The sequence below is a fragment of the Pseudorasbora parva genome, chromosome 17 (assembly GCF_024679245.1).
Source record: "Pseudorasbora parva isolate DD20220531a chromosome 17, ASM2467924v1, whole genome shotgun sequence".
In the NCBI taxonomy this organism is placed as follows: domain Eukaryota; kingdom Metazoa; phylum Chordata; class Actinopteri; order Cypriniformes; family Gobionidae; genus Pseudorasbora; species Pseudorasbora parva.
In genome coordinates this window covers 31832777-31852318 of record NC_090188.1, presented here as the reverse complement: position 1 = coordinate 31852318, position 19542 = coordinate 31832777, and the positions used below count along the sequence as shown (strand labels likewise).

The 19542-nt window shown below is 37.9% G+C and overlaps 1 protein-coding gene and 1 long non-coding RNA gene across 3 annotated transcripts in view; one reads left to right on the top strand and one right to left on the bottom strand.

The window, feature by feature from the left end:
• The window catches only part of hpse2 (heparanase 2), a 176873-nt gene that overhangs the window by 47626 nt on the left and 109705 nt on the right, over nucleotides 1-19542 (bottom strand). For both annotated transcript variants that reach the window (XM_067421959.1, XM_067421960.1), the window contains one exon: nucleotides 2637-2730. In XM_067421959.1, the coding sequence (XP_067278060.1) occupies nucleotides 2637-2730 (94 nt within the window). The remainder of the gene's footprint in view (nucleotides 1-2636; nucleotides 2731-19542) is intronic.
• The window catches only part of LOC137045372 (uncharacterized), a 120667-nt gene continuing 101665 nt past the window's right edge, over nucleotides 541-19542 (top strand). Inside the window, exon 1 of the long non-coding RNA XR_010898756.1 lies at nucleotides 541-749. This is a non-coding gene — a long non-coding RNA (uncharacterized lncRNA). The remainder of the gene's footprint in view (nucleotides 750-19542) is intronic.

Sequence of the window (19542 nt, the reverse complement as noted above, 5' to 3'; positions counted from 1 at the left end):
ATTTATCAGATTAGACAAATTATCAATCATTGACTATGTTCAGCCTACATCTCTCATCATAATGATTTTGACAATATTGCGATTATCTCATGTAAATACAATTCTTAGATCAAACGATTAAATCTATAATATTAGTAACCATAGTCGCACTAAAGCTACACTGTGTAACGTTTTTAGTTTATTCTTAGCTAAAAACACTTAGTTCTTTCAAAAAAATATGTTCTCATTAATGTATATTTACTTCTTTCATGTAATAAAGTATTCTCTTAAGTTTATAATATGCCAATGAAATTCATAAAGGGGAGGAGTTCGAATTCAGTTGTCACGTTGCCCCTCCATCTTGAAAGTACATTAGCCAAAGAGGGACTTCAAGCTTCGTCTTTCGCGTTTTAACACTCGATGGAACCGTGTCGAATGTGAAGAGGGGGATTGCCATGCTGAAACTATTCATTAGATGGTCATATACCTTTTCACCACTAGATGGGGGAAAATATCACAGTGTAGCTTTAAACTCGAACTATTCTGACCAAAGTGCGCATGTGCACGGACGTACACAGATACCGCGTGTTGTTCACACAACTTCATGAATGAACATTTTGGACATTTTTCTGAAGTTTTCTCTTCTCCAAATCACTAAACTCTGTCAACACAACTGAACAGTCTCTGCTTCGTATCTTCATAGACGGCGCGAAGAACACGACGGCGGCAGGCAAACCTGGCATGTTCATCACGAAGCCGAATAATATCCAGTAAGCTACATTCCATAAAAATGTATTATGAATTTGATGCGAGTGGATCAAAACAATGGCCGCTAACATGCATACTGTAGCCTATGCCTATCTGAGTGTGGTTTAAAAGTGAAAAATCAGAATAATGAAAATTGCATGTAAACTGGAGTGAAGAGTTATGCTCGTCATGTAAACACCTACTTACTCTGATTATTATAAATAGTCGCATATTGGTGCACATGTCAACGTTATCACTGAGTGATGGGATGGTTGTTAGGTTTGATTCATACAGTCAAACAGACGAGACCATACTAAAATGACCAAACATTGGTTTTATATATTATATGACATAAAAATGATTATGTCACAAAATATTTCTATTTCAGATTAAATTGCATTCTTTTAAACTTACAATTCATCAAAGAATCTTCAAGAAAAGCACTGCTTTCACAAGAAAATAAAAATAAATGTTTATTGCTCACCAAATCAGCATTATAATGATTTCTGAAGACTCGAGTAATGGTTATTTTAAATTGTAATAATATTTCACAATTTTACTGTTTTTATTGTCCTGACACGTAAACCCCAAAAATAGCCACAGGGTGTAGGCCTACTATACATATAAGTAGGCCTATATTATTAAATATACTTAAATATTCATATACACATTCATGTAACTTATATACATTAATTTACATAATATATAAAATCAAATAAATACATGCAGCCTTGAAGAGCATAAAATACATATTTCAAAAAATCTAAAATACATTTAAAAAATGTATTCACCCCAATATTTTGAATGGTAGTATCTGTATGTAAATACATACATACAAACAATATGTACTACTGCAATTTAATAAGAAATGTCATGAAAGCAGTTTTTTTTTTCTCCATTCAGCTGACTGATAAAAAACAGAATCATGTCTTCAGTTCTTGTGTTCAATATGAATCAGACTGTCCATGAACAGTTTGTGGGCATGATTTGAGATCGGATCCCAACTCTGCAATATAATACACAACCGACTGCCGTCCAGCTGCAGGGTCAGAGTCTGGTTATAATAGAACACATGTTGGGTATTAGGCATATTCCATAATAAGCCAAAGAAAAGCTCTTCTCATTCTCTCCACTTGCGATTCAGACACACTGTGAACCTCAGGACCTGCTGTAGCGAGTGACAGCCAGAGAATCAACACTAAAGCATAAATCGTCCTTCAAAATAAATCCATAAACTGTCATGAACAGCAGGAGGCTGTGCCGCCAAACACCTGCAGATCTACTCAAGAAAAAGAAAAAAAAGAAATGCGAATTCCATCTTTTATTACTTATTTTATATAAACGGACCTTTGGGTCTGAAGTTTAAAAGCGGAATAAGCACTTGTTCATCTGACATCACACATGTAAAGGGCTCTAATCACTGTCCCTCTGGGTTTGGGAGTGAACAAAACTTTGGCGTCTTTTGTTTGATATTTGTGAGGAAGTCCAGTTTCCCCCCTCTTTCACTTTCGGCCGAACACTGGACCAGATGTGTGAGTTTGAGATGCATAAAACAGGAGAGCTATGTATTTATAGATTGGGCCTCCTGAGGGAAGTCTTAAATGTTGTGAAACCTGGTACTGCTTATTAGACCGAAAGGGGACTGTTCCTAGAGCAGCTGAGACATCATGAGGCTGAGGGGGAACTTGTACATTGTAAACCCAATCAAACGCTTTCCTTCCTTACTGTGCCCTGACCCACGCTTCCTTAACACTAGGCCACCTATTAGACTGGCGACAGCTTGTTTGGACGGTGCAGCTGAGGATAAACCCGGGGCCCTTGAGATAAACACAGTTAATGAGCACTGGAGGGACTTACACACTCTCACAACAACAACCTCAACACGTATCTAGGCTGGCTGTAAATCTTACCTTTAACACCTTGGTAATCTGATCAGACAGGGTGTCCAGAAGTCTCGTCTTCATAAAGTCTTCCACTTTGGTCACCCGCCTATCAATGTAGTAACTGCAAAAAAATGCATGTATATTGATATCAATCGTTCAAAAGGTATGGAGAGAATGTTTTAGTATTTTTGAAAGCCTCTTATGTGCAACAAGGCTGCATTAATTTGATAAAAAAAATAGTAAAACAGTGTTGTGAAAAAAATAAATAAATAAATAAATAAATAAATAAATAAATATATATATATATATATATATATATATATATATAAGTATGCAGTACTCCCTTTTAAATTCTATCAGGTCATAATAAAAATAATAAAAAAACATCTGGTCCTAAGCAGGTTTTAAGATTAGGTAAATACAACCTCAGATGTACAACAACACATTTCAATGTCATTATTTAGTTAACAAAAATAAAGCCAAAATCGAGAAGCCATATGTGACGAGCTAAGTACACTCTATGATTTGATAGCTTGTAAAACCACCTTTAGCAGCAATAACTTGAATTAATTGTTTTCTGTATGACTATTATCTGGTTGAGGTCTGGGCTTTGACTGGGCCACCGTAACACCTTGATTCTTTTCTTTTTCAGTCGTTCTGTTGTAGATTTGTTGATGTGCTTGGGATCATTGTCCTGTTCCAGATCCAATTAGGCTTGTCACGATAGTCAATAAATCAATGAATCGCACAATTTTAAATAAAATGAGTGCCATAATTTCCATTTGCATTAGGGCCGGGACAACGTGTCGATGTCATCGATGATGTCGACGCAAAAAATACGTTGACGCAAAATATGCGCGCCGATTCGTCAGACCCAAAACAAAGATGGTGGCGCCGGATAGAAGTAGCAACCATAGATATACATAATAAAGTATATTATCTAATTAATATATAAGTATATTATATTATGTATATCTATGGTAGCAATACGAGTGGCTACTCAGACTTTCAGAAGTGCAAGGCTTGCGGGTTATTGGCACACACGGAGCAACTAGCGCTCTTAACACAGGCGCGCATACACGTTTTGTTGTCACGGCTAACTTACATAAACAAATTTCTGCACAGAGGAAGACAGATGTTTTGGTAATATTTTATGTATTTTAATCACAAAAACAACCGTTTGCATCAAGTGAAAGCATCGGGCACATTGGCTACCTACATAATAAACTGTTTTAAATTTAAAATGTTCAATGTCTTATCGCGCTGATGTGACCGAGGGTATCCAACGTCTAAGTGAGCACAGTTTCATCCCAGGACTATTCCGGTTTTAAACGGAATATTGGCGCCCGTAATGCACTCTACATGTAACTGTTTTCACTGTCATGCCACGTTTCTGTTGCGTGTCAGCCACGGGGCGGCTGTGTGGCGTTTTCTCTGCCTCTGCACACTAGAAGCGTGTCTGACCAGTGTCTGAACACTGGTGCTGCTATTGATGCGGAGGGAAGCCCTATTCTTAATGTTAAACATAAATAGCCTACTTAGGGCTGGGCGATATGGCCCAATGTTTATTTCTTTAAAGTTTAAAGGCATATTTTTGCTCCTGAGTGAAATATGTAGAAAACAAACAGTTAGCTGTGGTTTTAAACTATCCTTTATTGTCAAAACATGACAAACACTTCCCAAACAAGCGAACAATTTATTTAAACTGAGGTAGATTTATTTATTAAAATCTTAACTGTGGCCAGCATTTTTTTACTTAACACTATATATCAATAATATATCATTATACAGGGCTTACAATTAAGCATGTTCATGTGCTTGTCCTTCGAACAAGTATATCGTTCAAGCTTGTCCAAGTAAAAAATTAGCTTGTCTGGAAAAGTGTGTTTGTGTTTGTGTGTTGTAAATATAATTTATTCTGAAGCAATATTCTCACCAGTGTTCACTCAGCTTTGACATATTTAAATCTGCATCATTTGAAATTTGTGATATTTTCACCTTTTATAAAGGGCATTTTCCCTTAATCTTATTAAATATAGGCTAAGCTTCATGTTTCATTTTATATTTGTAATTTTGATCAATACATTTAATTAAAATAAAACACTATAAGGGCTGTTACCAATCAAATTAAATAATTTACACTGAAAAATTACAACAGCATTAAATAATGTTTTGAGATTTGTATTTTTCAATAGACAAATAAGACATGTTGAAAAGTATGTTTAAAGATCAAATTAAACCACCAGTAGGTGGCAGCAGGTGGCCGTCTTAATGAGCGAGTCATTGAGTCGTTCATTCAAACGATTCATTCAAACAATGAATCGTTCATTTACCCACGTTGCTGTGAGACGCGTTGCGGTTCTGCTGTGAACGATTTTCGCAGCTTAAATAGAACAAAAACGCTCGATATTGCATCATATATATTTAATTGTGTAAGTAAAACACTAAAAACGCAAACGGTCCAAAAAAAAAGCGTTTTAAGAAACATTTTGAGGCCCCTTCTCTTGCCTCACAGTGGATTGGTCCACCGTGCATCTCACCGACACACACACACAAAAACACCTCACCGACAGTGGGCTGGTCGGGAGAGAGAAAAGTTCAGTATTTGTGGATCTCCAGTAAGGGCTGTCTAGTCTATTTTATTCATTTTAAACACCAGATGACATTATTTCTCTTTTGATACAGGCGATGCGGAGTCATTAATACATCACCAAAGACAAACAATTATGATAGCAATGTACAAGTCCGATGTTTTAGTGATTATAGTTTGGTAACGTTAGCCTGTTGTAAATAAGTCACCCACTACAGCTAACAAGGTAATAAGCCGGTGTGTGAATGTAGTTAATGTAGATTCACCGCTGTGTTGGGCTGCATGTTATATGGAAGGACTTTGAAGAAACACGATAATTTAATAATTAAATTCCGTGTGGTGAACGTGAACCTATGATAAGCAGTCCACGCACGTCGCTCTGTTTTATGTCGGATGGGATCGCTAAAATATCTCCAAACCACTGAAGTTGAGCGAACTAACTTGTCAACGATATCTGTGTCCCCCGAGCTGGCCGTGAGCGCTGCATTTTCTTCACTATTGCTCATTTTTATCGCTCCACTTATCTCCGATCCTCCAAGCCTGTCAGCCACAGACTGTAAACATTACCGCGTGCAGCACGCAGACGCCCGGTCTGCAATACGCATGCGCAGCATTACGCATAGCGCGTAAGCATTATATCGAGAATTTATCGACCTGTTGTTATCGTTTTATCGAGGAAAATTATATCGTGATAATTATCGTTATCGTTTTATCGCCCAGCCCTAAGCCTACTGATACAGCAAAGACAACGTCGGCAGTAGCCTATTGACCACATATATATGGTATTGACGGCAAAATAGGCTACAGAATATTTATATTCTGTATTGACAGTTGCAATATTTCAAAATCGATAATTGTCGTTTTTTGTTATTAGAATTAGGCCTATATCTGCATTTATGTTAACCTAGAGACTTTCAAACATGAATATGTCATTTATTAATATGTATTTGTGCCAAAATGATATATAAACATCTTTTCCTATTCTAATTTGCCTGGAGACGCTCAACACTCTCGCGTGTCATGTGAAAAAAAGGGCACTCTTTTATTTCTAGCACTCATTTTCCGCGCGTCATGCTTGCAGTGTGTCCCCGGATTTGAATAGCCAACCTGTTGATATTTAATCGATGGGCATAGCCTGTAGGCTGAGTTGCATACATAGAAAAATCATATACTGTGTTTCTTTGTTGTTGGTTTATACTTATTTATTTGTGTGTGTGTGTGTGTGTGTGTGTGTGTGTGTACTTTATGTTTTGAAGGTTTTATTGAATGCATTGCTCTTGTATAGTCTTTTACTTTGGAATTTTAAGAGCAATAAATATATTGCAATGTTAAGGAATTTGTATTTTCATTCAGATAATAAAATCAACATGTATAAATTGCTATTAGGCAATTAATGGGGGAGATAATCGAACCGAAATCGAATCGGGCAGGGAAAATTAATCGTTAGATTGATCGATGCACCGAAAAATAATCGCTAGATTAATCGTTAAAAAATAATAATCGTTTATCCCAGCCCTAATTTGCATCCTTGTTTGTTTCCTTCGTCTCTCTCGCTGACTGCGCGCGTGCCTCATTTGAGGTGTTTATACTCTACGTGCAGACTAGGTGATGAGACGTCATGCTCGGCCAGATTCGCCTGGAACTCGTGCTTCTTCGGCTGCGGAGCCGCACACAAAGTTACACAAATTAAAGTGCACACCGGCAAGCAAAGTGGGGTCTCGCGCGCTCCGCGTTGACGTCATTTTTGCCGTGCGTACCCTTGCGCTCATGCGGACGCATCGAGTATAAACAAGGCTTAAAGCACATAAGTTCCTGTAGAGATGGCAATACACATTCTCCTTTTTTGCCAAATAAATGAAAAGCATGTCATCAATGTCTTCTCTCTTGCTGTATCAAAATCTCACCTAGCTTTCCTCAGAGATGGTCAAGTTCAGTTTAAGCATGATTACATGATATAATTTTTTTTTTTTAATACTGTATCCTAAATTGTGGATAATTAAAGCTCCACTGTGTGATATTTTCCCTCATCTAGCGTTGAAAAGGTATATGACCATCCAGCAAATAATAGTTTCTGTTCCTCTCAATTCTGATTTCATTTTAACTTCTACGGTGGCCGATTTAGTCCAAGATTAACATGGCAATCCCCCTCTTCACATTCGACACGGTTCCATCAAGTGTTAAAACGCGAAAGGCGAAGCTTGAATTTATGGGTATGTCCCTCTTTGGCTAATGTACTTCCAAGATGGAGGGGCAACATGGCGACCAGCATTCGAACCCCTCACCTGTATGTATTTTCAATGGCATATTATAAACTTACGAGAATACTTTATTACTTGAAAGAAGAAAATATACATTAATGAGCACTTATATTTTTGAAAGAACTAAGTGTTTTTAGCTAAGAATAAACAAAAAAAAGTTACACAGTGTAGCTTTAAGCTATGTATCATATCACATTTCTGGAGTGTTAACGATTAAAAGAAAAAACAACAAGAACCGTACAGAACCGAAAACCGTGATACCAACCGAACCATGGGTTTTGTGAACCGTGCCACCCCTAATATGCACCTAAAACACAATCATCCGTTGCAGTTATCATCCATTTTATTTATTGTTTTCGGTTTTTATTCAAGTAGTTATTATATTTGGTTTTATTCTTCACATTTGAAACTAAAATTATCTGGTGTGCAGAAGAGTTCATGGTTGACTCGATGATTGCATGGTGCCCTGGGGCCTGTACCATGATGGTAGTTTAACAAACTCAGGGTTACAGGATTCGTTTTGAGTTGACAAACCATTGTATTAAGGCTTTGTTGGTCCCATGATGCTGATAATCAGCTCTCTCTGTCAACTCAGGCTTTGATCCTGAGTTCAGGAGTTTAGCTGTGACATCAGTAGTGAACAGCCAATCACACGCTGTGGAACTGAGATTCACTTCTCGCGAGAGAAGCAGTGAGATTAATTTCTCACTTCTGCAGAATATTACGATTGAAAAATATTAAGAATTAAAAAAAGAAATACACAGCAAGAAGAAAAGCTGTCTATGAAAGATTGTGATATGTCAATGCAAGTAAAAGTTAAGTTAATTTAGTTGATATAGAGAAAATTGAACATTTAAGCTCAGTAAGCTTCTTTTTTAAATAGTTTTATTTATTGATTTTAAAGCTTATTTATATGACTTTATGTAAGCTATTTATATTAATTTTAACAAAGTGCCTATTAATGATTAACTAAAATGATAAATGTGTAATTGATTAAATTACATAAATGATGTCTAAATCATTCAAAATTATATATATTTTTTTATAAATAAGCATTGTTAAAAGCCAGGGCCCGTATTCATAAAGAATCTTAGTTGAAAGAGTAGCTCCTAGTGACAAAATTCTAAGAACTTTCTTAGAAATGTGGGCGTTTAGTCTTAAAATTAACTAAAAAGTCCTAGTAAAGATAAAAGTAATTCAGAAAGCATCTTAACCCTTAAAAGAGGTCTTAAGGTCAAATTTGTTAGGAGCACGGACGAGGACATTTAAGTCTTTAGCAGCGGAGATAAGAGCAGAAAGACAAAGAGGTAGAAGAAATATGTTGCAGACAATGGATGACACTGAGTTAATAAGACTCTATAGATTAGATCGTGCAGGGATCATGTTTGTGACGGATCTTATTAGAGACACGCTAACATCTCCGACACAGCGCAGGAATGCCATAGCGCTAGAAATGAAAGTAATCGCTACATTATGATATTTGGCACCCGGGTAAAATGCAACAATGCAGCATTGATGATTTAGGTCTGTCACAACCTTCTGTAAGCAGAGTGATCACACAAACAATTACAGCACTTTCGGAACCTCATATTGTGTCACAGTTCAATTCATTTCCACTGGACATTCCTACTTTGTAGGCTCAAAAGCTGCATTTATGAATATAGCAGCCTTCCCTGGTGTTGTCGGAGTAATCGATGGAACCTAGGGCTGGGCGATATGGAGCAAAAAAAAAAATCTCGATATATTTAGCTATATCTCGATATACAATATATATCTCGATATCTTTACAGGAAAAATAACCTCCTAAAAACAGCAAAAACAAATATGCAAAATATCATAGTCTTTTTTATTATTATTGAAGTGCAAAGAGGTAGTCCGTTCATGTAGGAACAAAGTGCTTTTGACATTTAAAAAAAAAAAAAACTATAATAATAATTTAACTGTAAAATAAATAATACATATAGCCTTCTTTTCATTCATTTCATGCTTTCAAAAGACTCCCTTTTTTTACAGTTAAAGTAAACAGAAAGATGGGGGCATGACTGAGATATAAATAAAAAGATTTTTTCATAAAACCACTTCCTGTTAAATTTGTAACAAAATTCAAACAGTAGGCTAGAGGTCACACTCTTTACTATAGCGTGACTGAGCGCCTCATCATGCGGATCATGTAGGCTTCACATGAGGAGAGCTTCCCTTCTTTTCCTGTTACAGAACGAAATATGAACATCAGAAGGTAGGCTGTAAATGATACAGTACACCTTACAGAAGAGCACTGTGTCTCAGGACACCCGGGATGTCGCGTTTTCCCCTCTTGGTTAAAACATGACCTATTCATCATAGTCCCGTGCCAAAGCTGACAAAATAATAATGATGATATTGCAATAATTTTTTTAATGTTTTAAAAGAATATGCGATCATTTTGACATTTTAACCGAAAACCATGCGATCAGTTATAAACTGACATGATTGCGATTGCGTCTCGCACCAATAGTGAAACTTGCGATTTGAACTATGATGAACATTAATATTGCTTTATGAATTTTAGCAAGCAGTTGTGTTAGAAGGACAATCGTGGTCTCTAAACTAAGTCTTAAACAACCACAAGCTTGTCAACATGATAATCCAAACCTGGTTGCGGACACCGGCGTGTTCAATGAGACAACACGCGAGGGGAGGGGGAACAAAAGCAAGGAGGTGGGAGGCGCACGAGCCGGGTCGAGCACAGCACAGAGAAGGCAAACAAGCAAAGTGGCGGAATCAGAATTAAATATAAACAATATATCGATATATACGATATGTCAAAATCCATATCGAGTTTAAAAAATATCTCGATATATTTTAAATGTCGAGATATCTCCCACCCCTAATGGAACCCACATCCGAATTATTGCACCGTCGGAAGACGAGGACATTTGTAATTTCAAAGTGAAGGCTTAGAATAGACCCTATACTTAAAAGCGCTCCTTTTTTCCCCTTTTTGGACAACCAACCAATCTCAGTCTTCAAAAGACTGTGTCATACAGTATGTAGCAACAGGGTCAGCCCCGCCTCTTCCCTAAGATAAAAGTTTTAGTATTTTCCTTGCTCAGAGTTGCTCTCAGATCAGTCCCGAATAGCTCTTAAGCTAAGACTCCTACGTAAAAGTTTTTAAGCTAAGTTAGGAGTTTTCTGAGAGGACTCTTAGAATCTTTATGAATACGGGTCCAGGCGCTTTAGTCTTTAAAAAACATTTGCTATGTAGTGACCTTTAATTTGAAGTAGAAACAGGGGGAGGGACTTTATTGCATCAGAGGAGTGTCACTTAACTCACAGCTGATTGGCCCAATTTCAGTTTGAGATCTCTTATCCAGAACATAACCTGCCCCAGAGCAGGTTAGCCGTGGAGTGTAAGTTACTATGGCGATGAACACAGCTAAAAGCCAAACCACTTTAATGAACCATAAAACCCAGGATGGGCACAAACTAAGCTTAAACATATCTGGCTAGCCAGTTAAACCGGCTTCAGGGTACAGGCCCCTGGTCCTGTGGCTGCAAAACAAGCCCAAATCATCACCTCTCCACAACAGTGCTTCACAGTTGGTATAAGTAGTTTGTGCTGATATGCTGTGATTGGGACAATCTGTCCAGAGGACATTGTTCCAGAAGTCTTGAGCTGCATCTTTGCAAACCTAATCTGTGCTGCCATGTTCTATTTTTAGAAGAGGTTTTCTCCTAGCAACCCTTCCAAACATGCCATACTTTTTTGGACAAATCTAATTTTTTACCCATTAGGTTAGTGAAGAAATTTGCCATTTAACATTATAGAACAATGAAAATAGGTTAATTTTCCAACTCCCCTAGAGTTAAACAGTCGAGCTTTACCGTTTTCGAATCCATTCAGCTGATCTCTGGGTCTGACAGTATCCCTTTTAGCATAGCTTTACATAGATCATTGAATCTGATTAGACCGTTAGCATCTCGCTCAAAAAGACCAAAAGCTTAATGTATTGTGTACAGACAGAAAATTAAAAGTTGCGATATTCTATGCTGAAATGGCTAAGAACTATACTCTTTTTCATGTGCCTGAAAATAGTCCCCAGCACGCTCCCTGCAAGTATAGGTAACTTATATCTGATAGTAATAGGCCATAAACAGGGGCGTTTTCCACTGTGTTATCTGAATTGCAAGCAGATTAATTCATTATGTTGACCGAAATTAGCCTATTTTCAGGCGCTACATCATTTTGCCTGCTGCACCCATGATATGGCAGCAATGTTCCTTGATTATTCGTTTTTTTAGTATGGGTCTGCGTGACGTCTACAAGGGCGGAATTTTCTTGTAGGACACTTCAACCAGAGCAGGAGAAGCACGCTCCACAACATGCTTTGCTCAGCTTTCCGGAAGTTGTTGGCTGCGCTGCACAGGTCACAGGACTTTACAAAATCAACAATGTCATAAAAGTGTGTTTAGAGAACCAGTTTGTTCCCTGCATATCGGCGATGATTGTTTTATAAACAAGGCCCAGTTCAACTCCAGATTTGCTGATCGCCTAATGCTGAAAGATGGAGTGGTCCCAACGATAAAGGTTCATGCGTTTTAACCGCCGCAGGGCTCGACATTAATGGAGGGCAGAGCTTCAGGCCAAAACACATGTCAACATCAAGTTGAGGGCTGCAACAACAATTTTTAAATGACAATATTCTGGCCGGACTAATATTATCAGTGATATAAGTATTTGAAATGAACTTGATTTCTTAATGTCTAGTGACATATCAGGGCCATTTTATGATTAATTGAAATACATTTCTTACAAACAGTTCCTTTAATGTCGAGTCCTGCATCACGAATCTACAGCATGTCTAATCCAGTAGCCCCGCCCACCGACTCATGAAGGGTTTGTGCTAGCTGGTCAACAACATGCCAAGGAAGATTATGATATTGCACTATTCCTGGTTGTGGAAGAACAGTCGCTGCATAAGCTTCCTTCGGATCCTAATATTAGGAATGTGTGGTTGAACTTTAGTTACTTATTTTTAGTTCCAGCTCACATGGGGAAGACATGTTCTCTTCAGTTCACTGCGGAATCGTTTGTAAACTAATCTCCGGTCGATGCTGGATTTGGATCCGGCAGGAATGGTGCAACACACCGATGTGAGTAAAAATAAAATAAAAAAATCATTGTGTTTGTTTGATAAAGATGTTTACGAGCCCTGGGATCGAGAAAATCATTCCGGTTGCCACTTTTCCCTCGCTCTCTCCTCTCTCATGTGAACTGAACTGACAGGGGAGCTGAAGCTCATTAAATATGCAAATCTTATCCAATCCTAGCCGTGGGCGTTTACTTCTAAGTCTCCAGTGCGGCACGCCCATCAAAACCCAGCGTTCAGGAGAGAGCCTCAAAACCAGAGTAGAAAATAGCCTATTACTTATTGGTTATGATGTTTTTGAATGTAAAACCACACAAACGTCATTAGTTGACCCCAGGCAACAGTATAAAAAAATAAAACGAGCCAGTTCATGACACCTTTAAGACCTATCTGCTGCCACCTACTAGTGGTTTGGTTTTATATACTTTTCAACATTTATTTAGCATATTCAAAAATACAAATCTCTTAATGCAGTTGTAATTCTTAAATAGATCAAATTTAAGAATAAAATATGAAACCTGAAGCATAGCCTATATTTATGGTAATAAGATTAGGGGGGAAATGCGCTTTTATGGAAATTAATGTGCTAATATCACAAATATGCAGATTTAAGATGTAAGCATTTTTTTACTATTATTTAAGTGAATGACTGATTTACTTGACAAGCACACTGACATACTTATTTTCGAGCCCTGTGATGTATAGTGTGTGTTTAAATACATTTGTTTAGCTGGCCACTATAGGTTTCTGTTTGTTTATTGTAAAACCACTCTAAACAGCAATACACAAAGACTGGGAAATATGTTGAACTTAGGCCTGTCATAAAAACAAATTTGAACAAACAATAAATGAACAAAACCAAAAACAATAAAAGCAATGTACTCAATCTGTTAACAAAAACTGCACTTGAATAAAAACCAAAAACAATAAATAAAATGGATGATAACTGCAACGGATGATTGTGTTTTAGGCGCATATTAGGGGCGGCACGGTTCACAAAACCCACGGTTCGGTTCATATCACGGTTTTAGGGTCATGGTTTTTGGTTCTGTATGGTTGTTGTTGTTGTTTTTTTAATTTTTTATTGTGAACACTCTAGGGTACAGTATTAAAAAAAAATGTATATCATGTAATCATACACAAACTGAATTTGACCATCTCTGAGGAAAGCTGGGTGAGATTTTGATACAGCGAGAGAGAAGACATTGATGACATGCTTTTCATTTATTTGGCAAAAAAAGGAGATTGTGTATTACTATCGCTACAGGAACTTGTGTTCCTTTTTAGCACACAAAGATTGAACTGAAGAATTAACTTGCGTTTATCAAACTGGCAACTTAAGTGTAGCTTTAAGCCTTGTTTATACACGACACGTCCACAACAGCGCGAGGGTGTACGCGGCAAAAAAGTTGCTTGGTGGTGTGCACTGCAAATTTTGTTACTTTGCGAACGGCTCCGCAACCAAAGAAGCACGAGTTCCAGGTGAATCTGGCTGAGCATGACGTTTCATCATGCTGGCACCCAGTCTGTGTCGAGTATAAAATCCTCCCCAAACGAACGAGGCGCGCGCGTGCAGCCAGGGAGATGGAAAACAAAACAAGCATGCAAAAGGAAATGATCGCTGCAGGAAAAATTATCAAGCTCATTTTTTTTATTGTGCGATTATTTGATTTATTGACTATCCTTACTTAGTTCTAAAGTCTAAGTTGAACTAAATTAATAATTTCATATTAAACCTAGGGGACGTGTCACAGCTTTCAGGCGCTCTCAACGCAATAGCTGCACGCTCATCATTCTTTAGCTCCACTAGGCATGTGCCAATATACATTTTTCATGTTGCAATTAATTATTGGTATTATCACGATATTTAAATATATCAAAAGTTGCAAAAAAAGTGTTGTCATAGCATGCATTAAGAACTATTTTTGTAATAATGAAAATAACTGAATGTTTAAATACAATAATACAATGCACCAAAAATATATACAGCTCTGGAAAAAATTAAGAGACCACTTAACATTGATTTCTCAATGTTTAGTGGTCTCTTAATTTTTTTCATAGCTGTAAAAGCACAATTTTCAAACAGATTAAAGTGCAAAAGAATTAGGCCATAAAGAACAACAGGTAACAAATTAGCATTAACTAAGATTGAGCGATAGCTACATTTGTTACAGAAAGTATAATGTTTTTGGTAATGTTAGTTAAAGGTGCACTATGCAACTTTCCGTCCACTGGAGGGCGCCTATTCAAAACTAAGGCGTAGTTTGATGACGCAAAAATTTGAGCGCAGCATCTTGGGACATGTGGTCTTCAACTCACAGCTGGTAGAAAATAGGACTCGGGCAGAAATCACTGTTACTGTAGTGTAAAGCAGAGCAGGACTGAGGGTTGTGGAGCTGAGCACAGCTGCTGGAGCAATTGTTAAACAAATACCCGCCTCGCGAACACCGGGACTTTTATTATGATGGGACGGGACACATTCGCCGGGCGCCTGCACTGATCCGCTCTTCCGGTTATGATTATGAGGTAATGCAGCTCTGTTTATCATATTAGATACATTTAAGTGTGTTGAAAACGATGTTATGACGTTACTCCATGCGTTCACTTGTTCACACTGCTAAGAGTAAAGCGCTCCTCCCAAATAAAATCCCGAAATCGAGGGTAGCGCAGATATGACGCAAATGACAGGCGACTTCCTCAAACGCTATGCTGAAACGTCCCGGTCCTTAGTTAAAATAGCAATTTTCTCACAATTTAATTTCTTTAATTTAACTAATGAAGTCGTATGTCTCTATGTCAATAACAAATAATCAAAAAAAATCTAATCATTAGGGCATGTTGTAGTTCAGATTAAAACAAAAATGTTATAGTTTGAAAATAAATAGCCTATTATTAAGTCTTTAAGTATTAAGTATTTGGTGCTGCGATGAACAACATTGAGATTACAAAAAACGAATGGCTGTTTAAAAAGTTCACTAGCGTGGTTGCTTTTGTTTGCAGGGTTTCCAGGGTAATCGCTGCATTCTGCAGTTCATCAGCGCCCTCTGCTGTCATTGAGCGCGCTTCATTCAGCAGCGCGTCTCCTTCGCTCGTTCATGTGTTTCTCATTTACATCTGAGTGTGTCTCCTTCACTCGTTCATGTGTTTCTCATTTACATCTGAGCGCGCTTCCCTTTGACGCAGAATACAGCGGTGTTGAGCATTTATACGGCTGATGGGCAAAGTATTCTTGAGTGCATTATGCATTTTTTTATCATTGTTAATAAATTATTATTTACGATATTTTGAAGTGCCCACGATAACAATATCTTGCATATTCATTATCGTGATATATCGCATTACCCAAAATGGGCACGTCTAAGCTCCACCCACCTCAACGTGTTTTTTTTATTCATTTGTAAATGTACAGATAGTGTCCATCCTAATGCATGTTACTGTAAAAAATTCAAATTACTGTAAATACAAATTATCTGGTGACTGCGGCCCATTTTAGTACAGTGAACTCATTGTCATGTTCAATAAACCAATTTGAAATTATTTTAGCTTTTTGACATGGCGCATTTTCCTGCTGGAAGTAACCATCAGAGGATGGATACATAGTGGTCATAAAGGGATGGACATGGTCAGAAACAATGCTCAGGTAGGCCTTGGCATTTAAATAATGCCCAATTGGCACTAAGGGGCCGAAAGTGTGCCAAGAAAACATCCCCCACACCATTACACCACCACCAGCACTAGCCTGCACAGTGGTAACAAGGCATGATGGATCCATGTTCTCATTCTGTTTACGCCAAACTCTGACTCTACCATCTGAATGTCTCAACAGAAATCGAGACTTATCAGACCAGGCAACATTTTTCCACATTCTTCAACTGTCCAATTTTGGTGGACTTGTGCAAATTGTAGCCTCTTTTTCATATTTGTAGTGGAGATGAGTGGCACCCGGTGGGGTCTTCTGCTGTTGTTGCCCATCCGCCTCAAGGTTGTGCGTGTTGTGGCTTCACAAATGCTGTACTGCACACCTCGGTTGTAATGAGTGGTTATTTCAGTCAAAGTTGCTCTTCTATCAGCTTGAATCTGTTGGCCCATTCTCCTCTGACCTCTAGCATCAACAAGGCTTTTTCACCCACAGGATTGCCACAAACTGGATGTTTTTCCCTTTTCACACCATTCTTTGTAAACCCTAGAAATTGTTGTTAGTGAAAATCCCAGTAACTGAGCAGATTGTGAAATACTCAGACCGGCTCGTCTGGCACCAACAACCATGCCACGCTCAAAATTGCTTAAATCACCTTTCTTTCCCATTCTGACTTTCACTTTGGAGTTCAGGAGATTGTCTTGACCAGGACCACACCCCTAAATGCATTGAAGCAACTGCCATGTAATTGGTTGATTAGATAGTTGCATTAATGAGAAATTGAACGGGTGTTCCTAATAATCAATCCTAAAGTTAATTAGTTGATTCAGATGATTAGGTTAATAGCTCGTTTAGAGAACCTTTTCATGATATGCTAATTTTTTGAGATAGGACTTTTGGGTTTTCATGAGCTGTATGCCAATATCATCAGTATTAAAACAATAAAAGACCTGAAATATTTCAGTTGGTGTGCAATGAATCTAAAATATATGAATGTTTAATTTTTATAATTACGTTATGGAAAATAATGAAGTTTTATCACAATATGCTATTTTTTTGAGAAGGACGTGTGTGTGTGTGTGTGTGTGTGTGTGTGTGTGTGTGTGTATATATATATATATTCAAAAATAATTACTACATTTCTAATTCTAACTAACAATTATTTCAATTTCAAAATAACAAAATTTCCCTGAAAAAAAAGAAGAGGAAAAAAGCCTGGAGACTGGAGTTACATCAAATAAAAACAAACACCAGCATGGCAAAGCTATCAATCTTGATGTTACCAGTACAATATGAAATCCACATTTTCCCACTTCAGTGAGCAAAGTTCAAAATATGAATTAAAGGCATTAAAGGCCAGTCTACAAGTTTACACATAAAATAGCTAACAGCTTTATCCCATGAATTATATTAAGATGTAAAAGAAGACAGCGGTGACAAGACACAGAGCTCTTTCTGGTCTTTCTGAGCCGCAGCAGCGAGTGAGTGAGTGAGTGAGTGAGAGAGTTTGGGATGAAGTAGCTGTGGGCCGGCCATCTGGAGGAGGGTGTGGAAAGAGGGCCTCAGTGAACTTCACCATTGTCAAGCAATACGTCCTAAGATCTTGATGTATCTGAAAGAATAGTGGTTCTCTGTGGACACTGACCTTCAAAATTTATAGTCTCTATGGGATTAAAGCTGCACAACTCTAGAGGCAACAAATCTTCATTATCTTGGATCTCAAACAGCAACGAGCAACTCTTAACCTCCCTAGTATCATATTTAGTTAATGTGTCTCCAGTTGAGGTGTTTTAAATTCCACTTGTAAGGTACATTAGCCACTTGTCAACAAAAAGACTTCTGAATTTAGCATTCAAAGCAGATGAGACGTCTAGAAGATGAGAGAAAGAAAAATGCATCTGTTTTAAGAAAAACAGAAACTCCTAATGTAACGGATAAAGAATACATTAGAGGACGGTTTTATTGCTAAGAGGCTTTTCTTTTATAGTTCAGGAAACTTAATTAAATTTGTATGGGGTTTTTTCATGTCAACGTATCTTCCACCTAAAATTCCTTAGGGAAATAAAACAATAAATAAATAAAATGCATAAAAATGAATAATTAAATAATAAATCAAAATCTATCAATCAACCAAACAACCAACCAACCAACCAACCAATCAATCAATCGATCAGGGCAGGACAATTATACAGCAAACTATTAAAAATTGATAATTCCACCACTAAAGAGCTGTTCACATAACTAATTATTTTATGTAATTAGGGGTGAACAATATGACCAAAATCTTATTTCACAATTTAATTTTATTTCATGATAATGATATAGTTATTTTTTCTTTAATCAGGTTATCATTTAATGCATGATATCAAAATTGTTAAGACTATTGTTGATACAAATTTTGATATCACAAAAAACTAATTCTACTGGAACTGACAAACGAATTGGGGATATCTACTGACATGCCACTGTTGCTGGCTCTTCCAGCGCTCTGCCTGAGCATTCTGGTCTGCCCCCATCTGTTGGAGAGGGAAATCAGGGCCCTAAGCTGAGAAGGTCAGCCACTGTCCTACAAGACCCCTCAGAGTGACTATTGGATCATTTTTATATCCTGCTCCATTATCCTGAAATGTGGATGTTACAAATATGGACTAGCCAAGCAAGGTAGTACAACATGTAAGTCTCTGGGGTGGTTCCAGCCTAGTTCTAGAGAACACCAGCATAGGCTCTGATGAGGGAGAGACACGGGCTAGCGCAGGGATCACTACATATGGACAGCCAGCCAAAAACAGGTTCCACCAAGCATACGAGTGTCTGAATGCCGGGGGGTGACGGAGGAGCTCAACAGGTTAGTTTTTGTGGGGAACTCTAATAGAGATTAAGACGCATGCAGGCGTTGATACCGGACAAAACAGAGAAAAGTCAGGGCTGGGTCTGCCCCCTCTGAGGGCAGCGCCAGCAGGTTCACAACCTCGCCCCTGAAGGGAGTGGTAGGAAACTTGAACACATATCTAAGCCGGGGTCTAAGGAAAAAGGGACTGTTGGCCGGCCCAAATTCTAGGCATGATTCGTCAACCGAAAATGCTTGCAGGTCCCCTACCCTCTTGGAAAAGGGTATGGAAGCCAATGCAATTAGAAGTACTGTCACAGAATTTTTAACCCGATTGATCGCAAAAGTTCAAAGGGAGGTCTATGCAGTGCTGTAAGCAGAGGGTATCGAGGTAGGATGAGGAGGGTCAACCTTCTTGCACCTCAGAGGAACCTGATGATCAGGTTGTGCTTCCCTATGGACTCACATTTGACTGCATCGTGATGTGCAACA